The sequence below is a fragment of the Haliaeetus albicilla genome, chromosome 7 (assembly GCF_947461875.1).
Source record: "Haliaeetus albicilla chromosome 7, bHalAlb1.1, whole genome shotgun sequence".
Lineage (NCBI taxonomy): Eukaryota > Metazoa > Chordata > Aves > Accipitriformes > Accipitridae > Haliaeetus > Haliaeetus albicilla.
The window spans coordinates 5,513,445-5,534,209 of NC_091489.1; the positions used below are offsets into that span (position 1 = coordinate 5,513,445).

Here is a 20,765-nt window from a genome sequence, read left to right on the forward strand (position 1 = left end):
GAGAAGATGGAGGGAATAAGACTGAGGGCAAAGCTCCTACAAGAAATGGGCACTCGGATCCATTTAATATCCAGAGTCCAAGCATGGAAACTGTGTTGCACCTCAGTGATACGCAGTGGGAACAGAGAGGTTCCCACTCTGCTGTGGCATCCTTAATGCTACCAGAGGGTGTAGTAAACTTCAAATATTAATACCAGTGTTGGAAAGAAAAAAAAAAAAAGAATGATTGAATGTGCAAATGAAAACCTAATAAAACAACATTTGGGAAAAAAATTTTAAATTTTGACGCAAACAGTCACAAATTCTGTGCAAGTCCAAAAATCTTGGCCATCACATTTCAGTAAGAGCCTTGAAGATTTTCCTTCTTTCCCATTTGGGATGAAAGCATGTTTCAAAGATTGAAGTTTCCTGCAAGACAAAAATTAGAAGGTTTGCATAGTTTTTTCCTTACGAATTATTCACCCTAACCAAATTTGAACAGATCTGCTGTTACAGAGAGCTTATTACGGTGGGGTGTGCAAATGAAAAGGAAAGGCTTGCAACTTCTGTTTAGCTACTGCAAATTGTTATTTCTCATTGTTGCTCATGAGGATCTGAGTTTGCTGCCCAGGTCCTGCAGCAGCAGACTTTGGAGTCACAAAGTCCTGCCCAGGATGGTCCTGGGGCTCAATTCCCCCTCCTCCTTAGCCTGGTGCCCTGCAGCGATTGTGGGAAGCTCCCGATGGCTGCGGACGTGCAGGTGATGGGGACGTGGGTTGCTGCAGTTGCAGGACCAGCGATCCAGCAGCGGTTCCCTGCCCAGCAGCATGGCCGAGAAGGAGCGTGACTCGGACCTGAACAGCGACCAGGACAAGGCAAAGGACTGCAACGGGCAAGTGGTCCCCAGGATCAAGCTGGAGCGGTCCGCTACAGTGATTGATGTACGTGCTCGGCTCTGTCTCTGCCATCCCTTGAGGGTGCCCACCCCAGTAAACCCCAGTGGAGAGACAGGGTCACGCCCAGCTTGTTGTGGGTCAGGTCCTACGAGCCTTTCTGCAGTCCACCCGTGTTGCACCCCAAGGTCTCTCCAGACCATGCCCTTTTTTCTGCCTGCTCTATCTTTAAGTGCATTAGATAGCCTGCAGTGCTCTGCATTCATCCCCTGTGGCCTCCTCTTCTTCTAGTTCAACCCAGGCAATGAGCCGGAGAAATCAGACCACAACCACCTCGCTGCGGGTAACCAAGATGGGCCAGGCCTCGAGAAGAGGGTGGGGAGCGCCATCAGTGTCATCTCCAACACTATGGAAGGTACGTCCTTCCCCAGCCTCGGTGAGGGCTGTGTGTGCCAGCTGGTTTAGCCCAACTGTTGTGCACTGGTGGGCTTGCGGTGCTCGGCACACACCAGTGACAGTGGTTTTCCCACATCTCCAGCCCCACGCGAGGGATGACTCTGGACCTGGGGTCTCCGTATGGGGTCAGTGCACTGCAGTGATGCTCAAGCAAGGCTTTTCATCCTAACTTGCTAGGATGATGCCTGGAGGCAATAATACAATATCTTATGCAAAGGAATTGGATTGCAATTTGTTACAGCAGTCTCCAGAGTCAACTGAGAGCTGTTGAGTGGCTTCCTAAGAGCTGCTGTCTCAACTTCAGCAAAAAGTACCATAGACTCAGCAGTAACAGGTTTCTCAGCCCTGTCCTCACCGAGAATGGGTGCAAAAACCTCTGGCCACCCCAAAGCAGTTCCCTTGGATGTCCCTGCAATCTCAGCGTGGCAGAGACACCTCAGATCCTGCCCAGGTGTTGAGAGCAGGATTGGACCCACGGTTCCCTCACTGACCTGCCTTTCCATTCCTCTCTGATTTGGAGGCTAAGGTCTGCAACATCACTGTGCCTGGGCATGGGAAGGCTCCTCCTTTTAGCCCTCATATTAAACTCAGAGATGGTCTAGGGCTGGTTCAGGACCTCAGGAGAGGTCTCTTCTAGTGGGTTAGCACTTGCCCCACCCAGGGGAGGACAGGATAAGCCTACACTGATGTCATTTTTCTTTCCTGCCCTCAGAACTGGAGGAAGCTCATCAGAAGTGCCCATCCTGGTGGTACAAATTTGCCCACATGTTTCTGGTGTGGAACTGCTGTCCTCCGTGGATAAAGCTCAAGAAGTTTGTCAAGCTAGTGGTGATGGACCCCTTCGTGGACCTGGGCATCACCATCTGCATTGTGCTCAACACGCTCTTCATGGCCATGGAGCATTACCCCATGACAGAGGAGTTTGAGAACGTGCTGTCCGTGGGGAACCTGGTAGGCAGCTGCAGGCATCCCATCCTTCCCCATTAGAGCCACAGCAGCCACACTATCCACCATCCTGCTGTGATTGTGTCACCTGAACAGCATGCATGGCTGGAAACACATCCCAGCTCCCGCAAAAGTGCTGCAGGGGTCTGATCACAGCATCCCCGTGATGGGTTGGACTCCAGGATGGCTCGGATCAAGGGAAGCGATACAGGGGTGGGATCCAGCATCCCCTACTCCCCTTCTGCTGCAGCTTCTGTCTTGCTTGGTGCATCTCAGTGATGCCAATGTGGCCATGGCCTTGCAGAGCTGTCCTGAGCCATCTTCTGTATTGCAACCCAGGGTCAGGTACAAGCTACTGCCAGCCCTGGTTGACACCACAGTGTCCTCGCGATGCTGGGTGGCCACGTGGCAGAGCAGGGGCCCTTTCAGATTCTGGGAGCAAACAGGTCCCCACTGAGCAAGAAGCAACAATGTTAGAAGCATTAGGAAAAAAATAATACTCCGGAGTTTTCCCAGTGAAATCACTGCAAATCTCGGCTGTGCTGGTTTCATAGGCATATTTAGCAACCAGCTGTGGCTGCTCCTGCGTGGAGCTCAGGGTAAATGGCAATCTGCTGGTGGGACAAGTCCGGGGGTCCCCTGGTAGCTCTGGGAAATGCAGCTAATGGATGGGAGAGCTCTCCTGCCACCTTGCCCTGCTCCAGCACCTGCCAGGGCCTCTCTGTGCACGGGCACTGGAGTGACACATGCCAGTGCCCAAACCTTGGGTGGGCAGGATGACACTCAGCACATAGCTGCTTTGTCTCTGGTTTCATTCAGGAAATACAAGGGGATTAATCGGCTGTTGCTCAAAGTACAGTCACACTGCAAAGACGGTTCCAGCTTTTCCTTCGTGCCAGCAGCGGTTTCTGGCTGCATGTACACCCCAATGCCGGTGGGGATGGGGATGATTTGTTGGGGAAGGGCCAGGGAGGGATGAGAGCAGGAGAAGCAGCTCCCACTGAGCCACAGTCTTCCCCCACATTGCCTGCCTGTGCCCAAGATGAAAGCAGCAGTGCCTACTGCTCATCTTGCTGCAGGCAGACAGATGACCAGGGTGTAAGTGAAGAGAGCAGGGATCAGCTGGCAGGAGCAGAAAATGGGGAATTTATGGGCCGGCACACAAAGGGGCATGTCAGGGAGCATCCCCTGGGATGCCAGTGCAGAAGCCTTTCTGCAAAGCAGAGGCAAGGACCTCCCATCCACATCTAGGGCAAAATTTGTCACTGGGCCCACACTGCGCATGCTGTGTCATGAAATTGCATCAAGGATGCTAATTGTCACATTGCTAATTCCGCTCTGGAGTAACGTGATAATGCACATTGCTGTTATAGTCCCAGGAAAAGAGTAATGTGTAAAAGCCGGATCAGCTTTCGCAGGGCTCAGGGAGGGGCAGGGGCGTCCCAGTAGCAGCCCAGTTCCCAGTGCTGGGAATCTCTGTGATTCAGCAGTTGTTCAAAGGGGGTCCCTTTGCCAATGCAACTTTTATTTTTAATTTCCACCTGCCAACACACACCTTTGTGTCTCTCCAGAAGCAATCAGTCACCAGTACTCCCAGCTTGGCTTCACAAGCCACACTGGGCAGCAGCTGGGGAGCTTGTTCCCAACTGGACTGGATCTAACAGGATGAAATGCTTTGGGAATGCACCAAAAAAGGTGCTACCCACACCACACCAAGGCTCAGGACTGGCTTACAAGCAAAGTGACAGGGTGCTGTCTCCCACAGGTCTTTACGGGGATCTTCACGGCGGAGATGGTCCTAAAGCTCATTGCTCTGGATCCCTATGAGTATTTCCAGCAGGGCTGGAACATCTTTGACAGCATCATCGTCACCTTGAGCCTGGTGGAGCTGGGTCTGGCCAACGTGCAAGGGCTCTCTGTGCTCCGCTCCTTCCGCTTGGTACGTGCCGTGGGTCAAGGTGTACCTGGGGGTTTTGGATGCAATTGCCACCAGGGTGGAGAATGCTGGTTCAACCTCCTTTATGGCAGTCACCAACTTGTCCCCTGTTAAAGATAACACTGACAGCCAAGCTAAATATTTAGGAAAGTTGGAGTGTGCTCTTTGCAAAGCAGTTGGGTGTTTAATCCCTCCTGCCTTAATAAAACTGCGACATGAAGGTCTAATCCCAGCTTCGCATCCTTGCTGACACCTTGGGGCAATGAAAACCCCAGGCAAATCAACACCTTCTCTCCTTGCTCCTCGTAGCTGAGGGTTTTCAAGCTTGCCAAGTCTTGGCCCACCCTCAACATGCTCATCAAGATCATCGGCAACTCAGTGGGTGCCCTGGGGAACCTCACGCTGGTGCTGGCCATCATCGTCTTCATCTTTGCTGTGGTGGGGATGCAGCTCTTTGGGAAGAGCTACATAGAGTGTGTGTGCAAGATCTCCATCGACTGCACGCTGCCCCGCTGGCACATGAATGACTTCTTCCACTCTTTCCTCATCGTCTTCCGCATCCTCTGCGGGGAGTGGATTGAGACCATGTGGGACTGTATGGAGGTGGCTGGCCAGACCATGTGCCTCATCGTCTTCATGATGGTCATGGTCATTGGGAACCTCGTGGTGAGTATTGGAGCTGGGGTGGACCCTCAATGAAAGGTGGGGGGCAAGGACAGAGGGTGTCATGGGGCTGGGGAACACCTCTGCCTCTCGCTCTCTGGCCAATGCTGTTCAGCTCAGCTCATCTACAGGGCTGTGCCTGTAGGCATGGCCTTGTTGGAGCTCTACAGGAGCATGGGCAAAGGGCTCGATCTCCCTCCTGTAGACCCAGTGGGGATACGCTGTGTGCTCAGCTCTGTGTAAAGCAGGGTAAGAAGCTATTTCTGAGGGACTTTCAGCTGAAACTAGATCAAGGACAGAAGGGGAAACTGAGGCATGGAAAACTTAACAATGGGCTTTAAGCAGATGCAGGGGCAGCTTTGGGTCAAAAAAAGAGTTCATCTTCAAGCTGCCCTTTCTTCTCCACGTGGCTTTTCAGGCTTTCCTCCCCTGCTTCCCACTCTCCTGTGATGAGGGATGGAGGCAGTGTTATATCCAGCTCACCCCAGGGCTGGCCCTTTGCTCCTGGCTGCTTTTGGGAGCAGACCACCCCACCAGAAGACTTTTGCAGATCCCCAGCATCCCCAGTATCCCCAGTCCTCATGCACAACCCCTCTACAGCACGGGGGCTCCTTCCACTGGGTCCTGGTGAACCCCCGGTCACCATCACCCTCCCTCTCTGCCCGTTGCCCTCCTCACTAACCCAAGCTGCTTGCTGTCTGCGCTGCAGGTTTGCAAGTTCCAGGCGAGCGTGAAATCCTTTCTAAACTTGGTAACCCTCTCGCTGGTGGCTTTGAAGCTTGTTTTCCAGGCTGTGTGGGCCCTGCTCTCCCTTCTTAAGGAGCAAGGCAGGGGAGGGAAGCGCGGCAGCTTGCTGAATCGCTCCTATTACTTGCTGGGGTTGTGTAAGCCCTTTGGAATCTGCTTTGAAAAACTATCTGCCCAGGGAGCTGCTGACGCCTCCCTCCCCACGACGGGTGGTTGCTCCAGCCCTGGGCTGGCACAGCCCTCCGGAGGGGTGAAAACAGCACTGGGGAGAAACCCAGACCACCCCACAGCTCAGGTCAGGGGTAGGGCAGCTTGGAGTGACCCACTTCGAGGGCAGAAAGTTGGGATTTGGGTGATGCTTGGCTTCCCTGGCTTGTGCCAGGTATTTGGGGTTTTGAACTGGCCCCCATAGCAGCATGGAGAGCCATGCTGGCTGCAGACCTCACCCTGGGGTGTCCTGGGGTCTGGGCTGGCTGGTGCTGGGCATGCATCATCTCGTGGTGGGGAGCAGCCCAATGTCCCCCCTGGGCTGCCCATCACCCAGCAGTCAGCAACAGTTTGTAACGCTACCTTTCAAGAGGGAACCTGTTCATTTGAATTGCAATGCTGAATCAGGCTGAAAATCACCTGTAAGCAGCAGGAGCATCTCCAGAACAGTCTGCAGAGAGTGCAGGAGCTTAGAGATTGGGAATTGCAACTGGGGCTCCCTGGAGAACCTCCCCAAAAGGAGCTCTGGAAACCTTTCCTCTTCTGGATCCAGTTTTTGGAGTAGGACAGCCCATCCACCCCTCCAGGAGGCTTTCCTGGAGAAGACATGGGGGCGGCACAATTTTCAGCTGGTGGGGTCAGGACAAGCTTTGCAGGTCCTGCTGTGCTCTGTGCTGCTTCTGCATGGGGTTCATTTAAAGCTAAGTAGAGAAACACAGCGCACAACCACCTACAGAGCCATCACTGCCCTCTTCATCCTCTCTGCCAAGCTCTCCTGCCCATGTCTCTGGTATTTCCGAGTCCTGGAGCCCATCCCGCACAGCCTCCTGAGCATCCCGGCTGCAGGGAGGTGTGTGTTTCTCCCCACTTCCCCTGCAGAGGAAGAAGGCGACAGGCAGTCATCCTTTACTGTTAATGACACTTTGAGCATTTCCTTTGGGGTTATTAAGGGAAAAGGGAGGAAGTCAGTCGGGTGACAAGGTAACGGACTCCTATCCAAAAAAGCCAGAGCCAACAGCAACTATTAGCTGTAACTGGTATTTAACGTAAGTATTAAACTGATGGGATAGTAGGGATTTATTTAAAGATGCGATTGAAGTCATATGGTATGAGCCATGTGAAAACAGCAGTGACCTTGAATAGCAGCTAATTCCCTTCTCAGATACGCTGCTGGCACAAAAAGGCACAAACATCAACAGCTGTGGGCTTGGCCCATTGGCTGCTTTGCACAGCAAGAGCATGTCTGGGTGCTGCCGATGCTCCCGTAGCCCGGGGAGAGCCTGTCCTCCTCCTTTTCTCATGAGCCGCTCTGGGTTTCTGGCATGCAGCTCGTCCACCCGTGCCAGGCGAGGCTGCGGCGGCGTCCAGTCACGTTTTGGGCATGGTGAAGTAGGAGAGATCTGGGGGAAGCAGGAGAGCGCCTGGGGTTGGAGCTATATAGAGCATTGCCTTTGCATCTCATGAGCTGACTTGTGCTGAGATGAAATGCCACTTTCCATGGAGCAGAGCAGTCTCTGGTAGAAAGGGATGAGATTACAGCTGTAGCTCAGGCTCCTACATGGCACCAGGGTGTTGAAGACCCTCAGGAGCTCACTGGGCATCTGAGGAGAGGAAGAGTTGCAGCTGGGAGGACTGGTTAAACAGGTTTATCCCTGGGAAGAGAAGGGACAAAGCTGAGTTTCAACCCTGTGGGTGGCAGGGAGTCCCACGTGGGGACCAGCCAGGCCAAGAGCTCCAAGAGAGCAAAGGGAGGGACATGCTGATGGACCCACAGGGGAGGTGGTTTGAGAGGGGCTGAAGTGATGACTGGCATCGCTTGTAAATGGATCAGCAGGACCCAAGCAGCTGGGGGTGATACTGAGGGTATGGGAACCCAGGGAGGAGTGAGGAGGAGCTGGACCATGTCCATGTCCTCCGGGAGATGCGGTTGGCATCTCTGCAGTCCCTAGAGCTGGGCAACAGGAGAAGGGAATCCCATGACACACTCAACGTAAGGATCTTCTTCACAGTGATGACTGCTCCTTGCTGCTCCAGTCTGCGGGGACAACGTTGGTGCCAGACGTCAGTGCTGGTATTTGTTTTTGTCCCCTCCAGGTGCTGAACCTGTTCTTAGCTTTGTTGCTGAGCTCCTTCAGTGCCGATAGCCTGGCGGCATCTGACGATGATGGAGAGATGAACAATTTGCAGATCGCTATTGGCAGGATCAGCAGGGGGATCGACTTTGTAAAGAGCTCTGTCCTCATGCTGCTCCACAGGCTGTGGAAGGGGAAGAAGGTGGCCCCGGAGGAAGAGCAAGAGCCCAATAAGACGGACAACTCTGTGCTAAACCATGTGGACACTGGCCAGGAGCCCAAGTCGGAGTACCTGGATGGAGTCACAGGCAAAGAGCATTTTTTAATGGATGAACTGGACCACATGAATTTCATTAACAACCCCAACCTGACGGTGCAAGTCCCCATCGCCTCAGAGGAGTCTGACCTCTATGAGGAGACAAGCACCCAGTCCGACACTGAAGATGCTAAGGTAGGAAAGGCTGGTGGGAGGGTTTCAACACAAAACCTGTGGTTGAACCATTCTTGCTGTGCTGCCCAAAGAATGATGCTGGTTTTGTTACTTTTAGCTTTTCCACAATGTGTAGCATGGGCCAAACTTGGGGGGGTTTCAACCTGGCATTTCCCAGTGTAAGCTGGAAGTGGGGGGGTCCAAGCAGGGGTTTGGCCTGTTTTGGGTCAGGCTATGGGGTTATTGCTAATGCCAGGGGAACCCACTGCACTACAGGGTTGGTGCAAGGGGCAAAACGCTCAGTTTGGTGTTAAAGATGTTCAAGAGGAATTTGATGCTAGGAAATCTGCTGATGGCACTAACATTGGATCTACTGCTAATGCCTCAGAAAGCATCATCAGAGAGGGTATGAAACCAGATGGAGGAGCTTAGCACAAGTGAACATGAAGCGATGCATTTCGGATCCAAAGCTGATGAGACAGCTGAGGTCGGCATTGCTGTGTCAAGGCACGGAGAGGACTGTCCAGGCTCATGGGACACCGATTGCCTCAGTGCTCTGGGAGGATGACAGGGAGATGTGAGACAAGAAACTTGGGAAGACCTGAGGGGACACAAAAAGGAGGGTGATAGTCTTCTGGGAAATTACTGCTCACAACATGGTTGCACCGAGGTCCTGAGGAAATACAGGGCAGTGGGGATGCTGCAGTGGAGAGGAGCAACTGCATCAGTCTGGAAAGGGGTTTTGTATGAATAATAGAACAGTTCTGACCAGGGGTTTATCATCACTGTTGATGGCAAATGTGTCTGCTCAGGAGTTGAGGAGCCTTTGGGAGCTCTGTCCCAGCTAGAGTCCTGCTCAGGGCGGTGTGCTGGCGCAGAAGGCAGTGGTGCAGTTTGGGTGCAACCACAACTGCTGCAGAATGCCTGGCTGGAATTGCACAGGCATCCCAATGCAGGGCTGGAAAATGAACCAGGACTGCCAAAAGCCCAGAGCCATCTTCCTCCCTCCCCGTCTGCAGGCTCCTTACAGCTCTGCGCAGTGACAGGGACCTGGCTTCACTCGGGGAACAGTGCAAGAAGAAGGGATAGTCATGATTACTTATTTTTTTTTTTTTTTAGCTGGGAAAACAGGGTGTTTTCAGCAGTTGGGGCTGCAGCAGGAAGATGGCAGGAAAGATGGTGGCTGGCTATGACCCACTGTAAATGTGCTGCTTGCAGTGCTCAGAAGGGAGAAACTTGCCTGGAGCACCTTGGGTTAAGGGAATGGGCAAGGGGAGTTGCTGTTGTTTTTCCCCTTAGTTTTGCCAGCAGGAGGGCTGAGAGTTGGCATTTTTCCCAAAATTTTTCCTCCTATGAGTCCAGTAGCAGTAATCCCCATTACACCCAGGCCATGCATACTGGGCATACAGTCACACTACACAGCAGCGATGCTAATGCCAACCTGGCCGCAGCGGAAGGACCCATCCAGCCTGGCCTGTGGGATCCCCAAGGACCTCAGTTCCTCACCACCATGATGCCCTTCCCGGTGGCTGGGGGAAAAGCTCGGTATCCAGCTATCGGACATGTCCCAGTGTGGCTCCAGCATTTTGGGGCTGTGTTCAGCTGACATCTAGTGGCACCTGCTCCAACACCCTGCATGGACCTCGTATTTTGAGAGCCATCCCTGGCTGCTCAGCACGTGCGGGGGACAAACAGCATCCCTCAACCACTAAATACCAGTTCACCCCATCATTGCTGCTGGTTTTGGTGGCTAAATTCAGGCGAATGTTGACCAAGGTCCAAACCAGGGAGGTGCATTAACAACCTGGCCCCCTGCCCAAACAGGCAGGGTGGGCAATGGGCTGGCGGTCATCATGTGAATTGACTGCCTAGTAATTAGAAATCAAGTGCTAATTGGTGGGAGCCCTGAGCTGGTCCTTGGGGAAGAGTGCTGCTAGCTCGGTGTGTTCACATGCCCTTGATTAGCTCCAGATGGAGCCAAAGCCCGGCACACTGCCTCACACCAGGGACACGGGCCACCGGTGAGGACTGCAAATTGGGGGGGTTTCTCCAGATGGGCTGCTCAGAAAATACTGATAAATGCTCTTCCCCTTCCAGAGCAGCTCTTTTCTGAGACAAATGTATTTTTTAGGGTGAAATGATAGTGGCGGGGTGATGGCAGTAGCGGAGCTGCTTTCCTTGAGCACTTTTGCATTTTATGGTTGATTTATCTTTTGCACCGCAAAGCAGCAAGGAGGTGACGGGAACAGAAGTGTTGATGTGCTATGGCTGTGCAAAGAGTCAGTGCTGTGGCTCAGGGATTTTCCTGGGGGCTTTTTGCCTCAGACCACCATGCTGCCAGGCGGGCTGATGTCTCCCAAGATGCTCTGGGCTGTGTACATCACAGGACCACCGTCAAGTGCTGTGAATTATGGGGGTCACAGGGTGAGTGTGGGTGTGCAGCACCTAAATGCCGGTGCTTGGTGCTGGCAAGGATGGGGAAAGCCCTGGATTTGGGTAGAAACACCCAGCCAGGCTGGAGGTGCTGTACCACGTATGTGATGAAAATTGCCCCGCAAACCTGCTGGTCTCAGGTGTGTAGAGGGCTCAGGAGCCCCCAGGGAAGGGGTTTGGGGGACCGTGCACTGGGACCAACACAGTTATCTCTGTCCCCCCCTCAAGAGGACCTGCCCTGGGCACTGTTCCCCTGATCTCCAGTGCCACTGGGCTGGTTCGTCCCCACCTCGTGCCTTTGGAAGACTTGTCCCGGAGGCAGATGGTGTCCATGTGTCCTTCCCCGGGGTCATAGCTTGCCTGGCTCCATGCCCAGGCCTCCTAATCCCCCTGCCCCTCCTGTCCCCCCCCCCAGCCCCAGTGGAGGGTGGCCCCACTGCTCCTGCAGAGCCACCAGCCAACAGCTCATGCCACTGCTACTGCTGTGTCCTGCTCCTCAAGGCAATGCCCTGTGTGTCCCCAGCACGCAGCAGCCAGGCTGCAAAGGTCCCCCAAAGCAACGTCTTCTCCTAGAGATGTGGCTGTGGCCCCTGAGGCTGCAGGCAATGACAGTGCCTCAAATTACCCCAGGGGGTCTTCCCTGGCTTGTTGGAGGATGGAGTAGCTGCTTTATTCGCTACTGAAAGCACTAGCAACCTTGGGGGAGGATTATCTCCTTCTCATGCAAGCCAACACTATCCTCCATTGGAGGTGCCCATCCAAGATCTTCTGGTTCCCAGCTGGTCCCAGGTAGGACAGGCAGGTCTGGGGATCTGCTCTTTCCTCAAGTGCTGCAGAAATTCTTCTCAGAAAGCCAAAAAAAAAAAGGAGGAAAAAAATCCCAGGGGCTTGCCAAGGTTTTCTCTCATTATCAGCCCCTCTGGGCCTTGCTGAGTGGTGTCTGGGAAGCCAGCCAAGCTGAGCTGTGGAGCAGGATGGAGCTGGTGAGAGATATTTGGGATGCAGGTTTTGAACTTGGGTGAACCTCAGCTTAAAAGCCCTTCAGCACAAGCCGAGCCAGCAGGATTTGAGAGAAGAGCCAGGGTGGCCGCCCAGGTTTCTGCAGGTCTCATTGTACCAAAGGGTGTTTGGCAGAGCATTTCTTAGACAGGGGCATGCAGAGGAGGAGGAGGTGAGAAAATCAGCCTGAGGTGATGGTACAAGTGGACGGGAGATGGATTTGCTGTGCAGGGAGGAAGGCTGGGGTTAGGGGACCTTTTGCTCCTCTGAACCTGGATAAAAAGCAAAGCTTGTGTAAGCTCAGGTACCAACAATCCTCCAAGGTCTGCAGCCTTGGAAAATTCAACAGCTTCACTCTGGGCTGTGTTTTCCTAGGAAAGGGACTCAGAGCAGCCTTCAAGCAAGGGGGTCCCACTAACCGGCTCCTCCAGTACTGCCTGGTCTCTGTGCGGGCAGAAGGCACTGGAAGACGGCCAGAGGCAGCCAGAGCCCAGGAGCATCCCTTCTGCAGGGCAGCTCAGCCTGAATCCTCCTCTCCCTTTGCAGAATCCCCTCTCCAGTGACAATGCGTCATCCCTATGCAGCACTGTGGATTACAAGCCCCCGCCGCCCGTGGAGGAGGAGGTGGCAGAAGAGGCTGAGGACAGCAAAGACCCCGAGGAGTGTTTCACTGAAGGTGACTAAGTAGGGCAGGGGACTCTGTGGAGAGGGGGAGTTGGGTATGGAGGGGCCATTGCCAACCGATTGTGGCACAACGACCCCCAGGCTCACTTAGCTCAGCCCAAACTCCAAATCCTCCTGTACTACCAGGGAGATGGTCCCCATGGGGCTCCCCTCTTGTGTGCACACCTTCAAACCCAGCAGGATCCTGCTCCAACCTCCATCTAGGAGGGTTTGAAAAGACAATAAAAGCACAAATAGTGTCATGTCGGTGGAAAAGCCCTGGCCAGGAGGTAACTCACAGCTCTTTGCCCCATGCTCAGCCTGTGTGAAGAGGTTTCCCTGCCTCTACGTGGACATCACCAGTGACAGAGGGAAGGTATGGTGGAACGTCCGGAAAACCTGCTTCCGCATCGTGGAGCACGACTGGTTCGAGACCTTCATTGTCTTCATGATCCTCCTCAGCAGTGGGGCGCTGGTAGGTCCCACATTTCGCCCTGTCCCATTTGCTCTACAGTAGCTCCCCAGCTTGGTGGGAGCCCAGGAAGGCGGGCAGGGCCCAGGCAGCAGCACCAGAGGCTCTGGGCATTGCCTGGTTGTCTCCTGTGCAAAATAACACAGCTTTGGGCAGACGTTTGATTTAAAACCCCACTTGGCTCAGGTCTGCCCAATGTACAGCCTTGCAAGGGGATCTAAACATCCTTCCCTTGCCCTCCAAGAGCCCTGCATCGGTACAGTCAACCCTATACAACCCTCCCCAGCACCCACCATCGGCTGTGGTGCATGGGCTCCAGGGGATGCAACTGCCTACAGCCTCCTCTCCTGCTCTTAATATCAACCATGAACTGTCTGAACCATCTATTTATCTTTATGTGGGTGGTTCCTCATTTCATTGCTTCCATAACTGGTTGTCGGGAGGTGCTTTGCGAATAACTCATGGTTATTATTTTGCTATTCAGTGCTTCCAGCTGCTGACTGGTGCACCTTCCCAGAACCCGGGCGTCCATTTAAATCAACCCCATTAAAAAGCTGTGTGTCAGCCTGTTGGTCATCTCTGAGTGTTTGGGCTGGGTATAACTCAGCTGCACCTGTAAATACGCAGAGTTATTGGGGAGACCAGCTTCTCTGCAAGTTTGGAGGTAAAGAGAGAGGGGACCAGAATAGAGGGACTGAACTGGTTTTCAGAGGTGCTTTAAAACACGTCTGCATCATGCTCTGAAGTGCAGTTTGGGGATGTCTGAGGTTGTAGCTAGTGCCGGAATCGAAAGTTCTGCTAAAACAGCTGTACAACACCTGGCCACCATGCCTGTACCTCTGATTGCTTATGTTTTACATGCCATACGGACATAGCAGTAACCCAAACTCCTAACAGCATTTTCAAAACTACCAAGGCATCCAAAGATGCAGGTTGGTGTCCTGGCTTTTGACTTGTGCTCAGACTCATGGGAATTTGATGCAGCTGGACATTTGCTTTGAAGCTTTGCTTTGGGACAAACACCGCTCTACATAGCCAACAAGAACTTGTAAACAAGAGTTAGACCCCATGTTGATCAGGTGCGTCAGTAAGTGCCACATGTAGCTAGGCTGTCAAGTTTTCAAGCTGCCCCAAGCCCTAGAAAAGCAGGGGCAACGCAGGCATGGATGTGGCTGCACTGAGCCGTGCAGCAGGTCTAATGGAAGAATGACTGTCACATAGCTCCACGCCTCTTCCAGGCTTTTGAGGACATCTACATTGAACAACGAAGGGTGATACGCACCATCCTGGAGTATGCCGACAAGGTCTTCTCCTATATCTTTGTCATTGAGATGTTGCTCAAGTGGGTGGCCTATGGCTTCAAGGTGTACTTCACCAACGCGTGGTGCTGGCTGGATTTCCTCATCGTTGATGTAAGTGTTGTCTGTTGAGCACCTCAAGAGCCATAGTTAACCAAGGGATTTGGGAGCAGCAAGGGATTGTAGCAAGCTGTTGGAAGGGAACCCATATTGTATTTTAAAGGACAATGGGGTGGCTGTGGAACAAGGGCTTAGACCATTGCTCAAAATACTGGTCCTCCACAGGAAGGGCCACTTCTTTCCCTGGCTGCAGAAACCCTTTCAAACCCTTTCTGGTTTACACTTAAGCCAAGAATGACCCCATGCTGCTCTGCGAGATCCCTAGTAGAGATATGAAGGGACATAGGGTCTCCCAAATGTGAGAGCTGTGACAGAGCAGGCTCTGTCATGTGCAGTATTTCTGCATCCCCCACCACCTCCACCCTCACACCCAAGAGGCAGGGATATCCTCCACATGGCTGATCACCAGGGATCCAAGGACTCAATGCCAGTCCCTGTGTCCCAAGACAAGATGATGACCACCAGCCTGAGGGAGTGCTGGGGTGAGAGGGAAGGGCAGGAGCTGCAGGGATGTGGTCCAGCTGTGTTTCCATCTGAGATGCTGCTAATCCCTTGGGCTGTTCCTTCCAGGTTTCCATTATCAGCCTGACAGCAAACTGGCTGGGATACTCCGAGCTGGGAGCCATCAAGTCCCTGCGGACACTGAGGGCTCTGAGACCACTGCGTGCCCTGTCCAGATTTGAAGGCATGAGGGTAGGTGTCTTCCCCGTGTGCTGCTGGCCCTGACATGGACACACAATGCGGCACCATTCAACAGTCGCCTACATCAGGGACCCATCCCACGTGGTTTTTAGGGGCTTCCAGATCAGTGGGATCGATGCTAAGGTCCCTGTGGCCCAGTTTGAGCCCACTTGGTGCTGCTGGGGAGGGTAAGGCTGGGGCACAGGGTCATGCAGCTCCACAACATTTCTGGCCTGGTAAGGGGATAAGGCTCCTGCTAGGAGCCAGGTCCTCCAAGGTCTTTTCTGCCCTTGCAGGTGGTGGTGAATGCCTTGCTGGGTGCCATCCCCTCCATCATGAATGTCCTGCTGGTCTGCCTCATCTTCTGGCTGATATTCAGCATTATGGGGGTGAACCTCTTTGCGGGGAAGTACTACCGATGCATCAACACCACCTCAGGGGAGGTCTTCGACATCAGTGTGGTGAACAATAAGAGTGACTGCATGGCCCTCCTCCACACCAATGAGGTCAGATGGGTCAACGTCAAGGTCAACTTCGACAACGTGGGCTTGGGATACCTCTCCTTGCTGCAGGTGGTATGTAATGAAAGCAGCTGCCATCCCTCCAAGACATGCATTACTGTAGCAGGGCAGCGTGATTAGCATCAGGGCTGAAGTAAGATGTTACCGTGATGCCCAGACGGGGCCTCTTAGTTGCTTCTTAGCTCCAAAATTGATATTTAACAAAAAAAAACCAAACCTGCAGAGCCAAGGAGGAAAGGGACAGGGTAGAAGATGGGAGGGGAAGGTAAGTGTGACCAGGGAACCGCTGTGGATGAGTGTAGGTAGCACCGAGCCTGGAGCTGCGAGAAGTCCTCTGCAGAGCGCAGGGTGCAGAAGCGAGGAGGGGGGCCCTCTCTTCCTCCCTCCCCCCATTTGAAAAGTTCGGTCTGCTGTAGTCATAGGCTGCAAGAGTTTTGCATGGGGAAGATGATGACTGGAAAAAGAGCGCATGTGTCCGCTGCAAGGCAGTGGGCGAATATAGACGTGCTTCCACTGAACCCACCGCAGCTGAGCCAGGCAAGCAGAAGGGGAACTGCTCACCGCAGTTTTCATAAATACATAGGTGTGGGCTCTGTTATTGTGTGGGCTGGGGTTACTCCCATCAGATCCAGGGGAACTGGTGGTTGCAGAATCAGAGCATAACCCAAATTGATTAACCAGCTTTAAATTCAACTTCCTCTTCAGATTTGTTGTTCCATCAGATTCAGGAAACAAGATGTTCAGGCTTTTTGTTTAACAAATCAGCAGTAAAAGCTTGTAAAAGATGCAGCGTACCCCCCTACCCCACCAGGATCGGGATCCAGCAGGTAGCAGAGGCAGCGACACAGAAGTCAGGGCTACGGAGGTGGCACAGGTTGGGAGCAGGAGGGAGGCAGCCGGCCCCAGCACAGCTCTGCCCTTGGGAAAATGCACTTTGTTTGGGGGGGGAAAGAGTCAATTGCTGCTTTTCCCAGCCTGGTTTGCGGTGGTGTTTTGGGAAGTCCCTGGTAACCTCAGCCACAGAACGGAGCTTATGTGTGCACAGGTGTGTGCACGTGCAAATTTCAGCATTTCTGTATTAGGGCATTTTTCTTGTGGATTCAACTTATGGTCCTTCTGCCATTCCCACAAAGAAGCTATAACTCCAGGGTGAGCAGGCATGCTCAGAGCTAAGCTCCCAAACTAAACCCCAAACACTCACCCTTTGACCTGCCCCCCCCCCCCCAGCCCCAAATACCTCCCAGCAAATCTGTTTATCTCCACTGTCCCCACAGGCGACCTTCAAAGGCTGGATGGACATCATGTATGCTGCTGTGGACTCACGCGAGGTAAGGAGACAAGCAGGGATGTCTCACAACTGTCACCAAGCATCGTTTATCCCACCGGGCCAGTTCCCCCTGGCAGGCTGGGAGCAGAGTCCTGGGGCTGAGGAGGAGCTCAGCACGGGCTGGGGCTTGACCCCTCAGCCACAGCACCTCCTCTGGCTCTGCCCATTGGTGCTGGGGGGGCTGCCTGCATCCCACCATGGCTTTGGATAGGCCATGGGCCAAAGAGTGGAGAAATGCCCAAAACATCCCCCCTGCTGAGGTGCACAGTGTCAGTTGTGTCCCTTCTGGTGCCTTCTGCCAGCCATGTCATCGTCACCTGCATCCCAGCTGCACCCTGGCCCCCACACCAGGCTCCCACCCCACCTGAGCTACAGCTGGGGCTGAGCCCGCTCCTCTCAGCTTCAGCTTCATGGTCCAAAATCCCCGCTCTGCCTCCGCAGCTCCAAGCCAGCAGGCTCCTCCTTCACCCTGCTGCGAGACGATGCCCTCCATGTGCTCCTCCAGCTGGGAGAGCTTATCCCATCCTGGATAAAGCACCTGGCTTGCCTTGAGCAATAAATGGGTTATTAAAACAGAGCAGCCAGCATTTAACCTTTGGGTTAAATGGGTTATTAAAAAAAAAAAAAAGTTTTGAAGGGTTTCACGCAGAGGCTGTTTTGACTGTGATCCATCCCAAAAATTGTCCCCACACCAGCGCATGTGTGCACACACCGCCATGAGCCAATGCAGCAGAAGAGACTTCCTACCTTTCTCTAAGTGAGCAAACTTGCCTGTGCCCCACTGTGGGGGTCAGGCCCGCACACCCACGGGCCTGAACATATTGTTTTCGTTGCCTTTTTTTAGCATGAGAGACAGCTGCTCTGCTCACCCCAGCTGCAGCTGCCAGCACTCAGTGGAGGAGCTGCTTCCAGCTCCCTCTAAAAATGGCTTGGGTTCCTGCCTCCCCGAACACCTGGGGCAAAGCTGTTTTGGGAGAAAATCCGCTCTTGTCTGCCAAGAGCTTTCTTCGAAATAGGGGAAGCTGCTTGTGACACCTTGGGATGTCTCCAGTCAAATATAGAGCAGAATTAAGTGATGCCCCTTGATGAGGAGTGTTTTCCAAGGCTGCCAGGCTGTGCCACTCCTTTGTGCTGGCGTGGCATGAATTAAACCACTTTTCCTTTCCCCTCTTGGCTATATTTCAGCCCTTGGAAAGCTGATTATTGGGAAGAAACTCAAGTTTGCTCATTGATATCACTGCACCTGAGCATCCTTTCCTATTCCCCAGCCTGTGCTGTGTGATCAGGGGTCATCACGTGGATGTCCCTTCCCATGGCTGCTCCCACAGGGACCACTCAACCCATGCAGCATTCACCAAAGGTTTTGGAGTAGCCACCCCCCAGCTCTGTCTGGATAGAGTGACCCCTTGTCTGGGGGCTTGGGGACATGCTTTCTGGAGAGGGTTAATCTCACATTTCCCATCTCTCCTGGTCAGATTGAAGAGCAGCCAGTGTATGAGATCAACCTCTACATGTACATCTACTTCGTCATCTTCATCATCTTCGGTGCCTTCTTCACCCTGAACCTCTTCATCGGCGTCATCATCGACAACTTCAACCAGCAGAAGAAAAAGATAAGTATTTTCTGGGTCCTGCAGCCACTGTTGCCTCCCAGGGCACTGGTCCAGGATGAAGGGGACCAGCACGGTCATGGGGTGAGGGGACCAGGGCCACCATGCCCAGTGCTCAGCTGGACCCCAGGGTCCCTCTGCAACCTGAATTGCTGGTATCCATTAGTGGCTTCCCACAAAGTGAACAAGGAGAGCTAGACAAACAGCACCTGGGGATTTGTGTCCTGGCCATAACATTTATAGAGGAATTCATTTATGGATGCAGAGGGAGGAGGCGGGGGGGGCTATGTTTTCTCTTGCCTGTGCCACAGCAGGCACGGCTGTAAGCCTGTGCTATCACTTTTGTTTCTTATTCCCACCCCATGACCCTTTCTCATCATTTTTCCAGGCATCAACTTCTGCTTTCAAGCGAGCAGCACGGGGCTAATACCCCTGGGCTGCCAGAGGGGGAAGCGGGCGAAGGGTGGGTAACACAGAGCACATTGTTTGTGCAGAGCAAGCTCTGAAGCACACCGAGATGCTGCCTCGGTCCCAGCAGGATCTGGCCAGCAAGGAGGGGGTGAGCCCTGGCAGGGCACGTGGTGCCCCACTCACTGCAGTGGGCTGGGAGGCAGCACCTCACCTCCGCAGGACAAAACCGCAGCGCTAGGATGAGCACCCATGGGTGCTGTGAATGAAGGGAAGCAGCATAGAAAAGGGCAAGTAGGGAGGAAGCAGATTTCACTGAGTCAGTGCAGTGAGCAATGCCTGGTAGGAGCTTGGCTGGAGATCCTTGGTGGGAAGGAGTGTGGTCAGAGATGCTTGGCAGGAAGAGGAGAGTTCCCAAGACTAACAGCAGTGATTCCCTTTATACTTTGGAGGCCAAGACATCTTCATGACAGAAGAGCAGAAGAAATACTATAATGCCATGAAGAAGCTTGGCTCCAAGAAACCCCAGAAGCCCATCCCCAGGCCATCGGTATGTTGGGTTAATCACCCTGGAGTGCAGCAGGGCAGGAGCACTTCAAGCCACCAGCTGTCCCAAAGTGAATAAGAAGGGTCAAGGGAAGACCATTTGCCAGGGCAAGGAGCCAAATCCTGGCTCCCCATTGTTGCTCTTCAGACAGGACCTTGCTAAGAGCTGGGGCTTCAGAAGAGGTTCACATCAGGCAACCTCATTTGGGTCTGCTCTTCAGCCCTGGGTCTGCTGGCAAGGGCAAAGGGAGGATCCCTTTTGCAGGTATTAGGGTTTTCTCCTAGCTCAACTCCCAGCTCCTCTCTCGAAGGGAGTTAGACTCAGAGAAAGCTCAGCTTTCAACACTTCTAGAAGGGACACTGGTCCAGCCAATTACATACACCGTTGTGACTTGGGTTTGGTTTTGATAGCCCAGCTCAAGTGAGGTCTTTTCCATGTGTTTATTTTTGCCCTGATGCATTAGCTGTGGATATAATTAGAAAGCAATTGTCACCTGTGCCCACACCTCCTGGATGTGGTGTTACCAGATGGGTTTCATCCTGCAAGGTGCTGGGTACCCTCCTCCCATAGCTTTTGGGGCTGTGAGACCTGTGTACTGGCCACAACCCTGAGGTTTCCTACACTCTTTTAAATACGGTTCCTTCTTCTCTTTCTGTTGTGTCTTTTGTTTTGTGTGTGTGTGTCCCCTTTTCCCACCTCATCTCTGGTTCTCCATCATCACCCACATGGCCTTCATGGCAGAACAAATTTCAAGGGATGGTGTTTGACTTTGTTACCAAGCAAGTGTTTGACATAACCATCATGATCCTGATTTGTCTAAACATGGTCACCATGATGGTGGAAACAGATGATCAAAGCGAACTCAAAACATCTGTCCTCTACAAGATAAACCTAGTCTTCATCGTCATCTTCACTGGAGAGTGTGTGCTCAAAATGTTTGCTTTGCGTTACTACTACTTCACTATCGGCTGGAACATCTTTGACTTTGTGGTAGTCATCCTCTCCATCTTAGGTAAGTCCTGCTGGTTCCACCAGTTCCTCAGGGATCTCACCAGATAATGAAGAGTGGAAAAGGTCTAGCTGATCCACAGCCACCAAGCTGTCACTGGCCACCCCCTTACACCCACCCTTTGAGCAGAGCCAAGCCAACAGGACCCTGAGACAAGACGGATGTGAGGCTACCCTATGTCACCAGGCTAGATGAGGGGCTGGGGATGTGTCTCACTCCTCCTTGGTGTTGGGTTCCCCTTGTCTCCATGTTGCCTGGCTGCACTGCTGAAACAGAGCAGCCAGCATTTAACCTTTGGGTCCATGCTCAGAGTTTATTTTTTAACGTGTTCCCTTTGCCACCACAGGAG

General features: G+C 53.1%; 1 protein-coding gene across 2 annotated transcripts in view; it reads left to right on the forward strand.

The window, feature by feature from the left end:
- Nucleotides 1-20,765, forward strand: part of SCN4A (sodium voltage-gated channel alpha subunit 4) — a 44,636-nt gene that overhangs the window by 20,733 nt on the left and 3,138 nt on the right. For both annotated transcript variants that reach the window (XM_069786738.1, XM_069786737.1), the window contains 15 exons: nucleotides 765-920; nucleotides 1,164-1,287; nucleotides 2,041-2,279; nucleotides 4,039-4,212; nucleotides 4,519-4,875; nucleotides 7,921-8,349; nucleotides 12,307-12,436; nucleotides 12,744-12,898; nucleotides 14,134-14,307; nucleotides 14,884-15,006; nucleotides 15,291-15,569; nucleotides 16,790-16,843; nucleotides 18,318-18,455; nucleotides 19,306-19,410; nucleotides 20,149-20,419. In XM_069786738.1, the coding sequence (XP_069642839.1) occupies nucleotides 765-920; nucleotides 1,164-1,287; nucleotides 2,041-2,279; nucleotides 4,039-4,212; nucleotides 4,519-4,875; nucleotides 7,921-8,349; nucleotides 12,307-12,436; nucleotides 12,744-12,898; nucleotides 14,134-14,307; nucleotides 14,884-15,006; nucleotides 15,291-15,569; nucleotides 16,790-16,843; nucleotides 18,318-18,455; nucleotides 19,306-19,410; nucleotides 20,149-20,419 (2,908 nt within the window). The remainder of the gene's footprint in view (nucleotides 1-764; nucleotides 921-1,163; nucleotides 1,288-2,040; nucleotides 2,280-4,038; nucleotides 4,213-4,518; nucleotides 4,876-7,920; nucleotides 8,350-12,306; nucleotides 12,437-12,743; nucleotides 12,899-14,133; nucleotides 14,308-14,883; nucleotides 15,007-15,290; nucleotides 15,570-16,789; nucleotides 16,844-18,317; nucleotides 18,456-19,305; nucleotides 19,411-20,148; nucleotides 20,420-20,765) is intronic.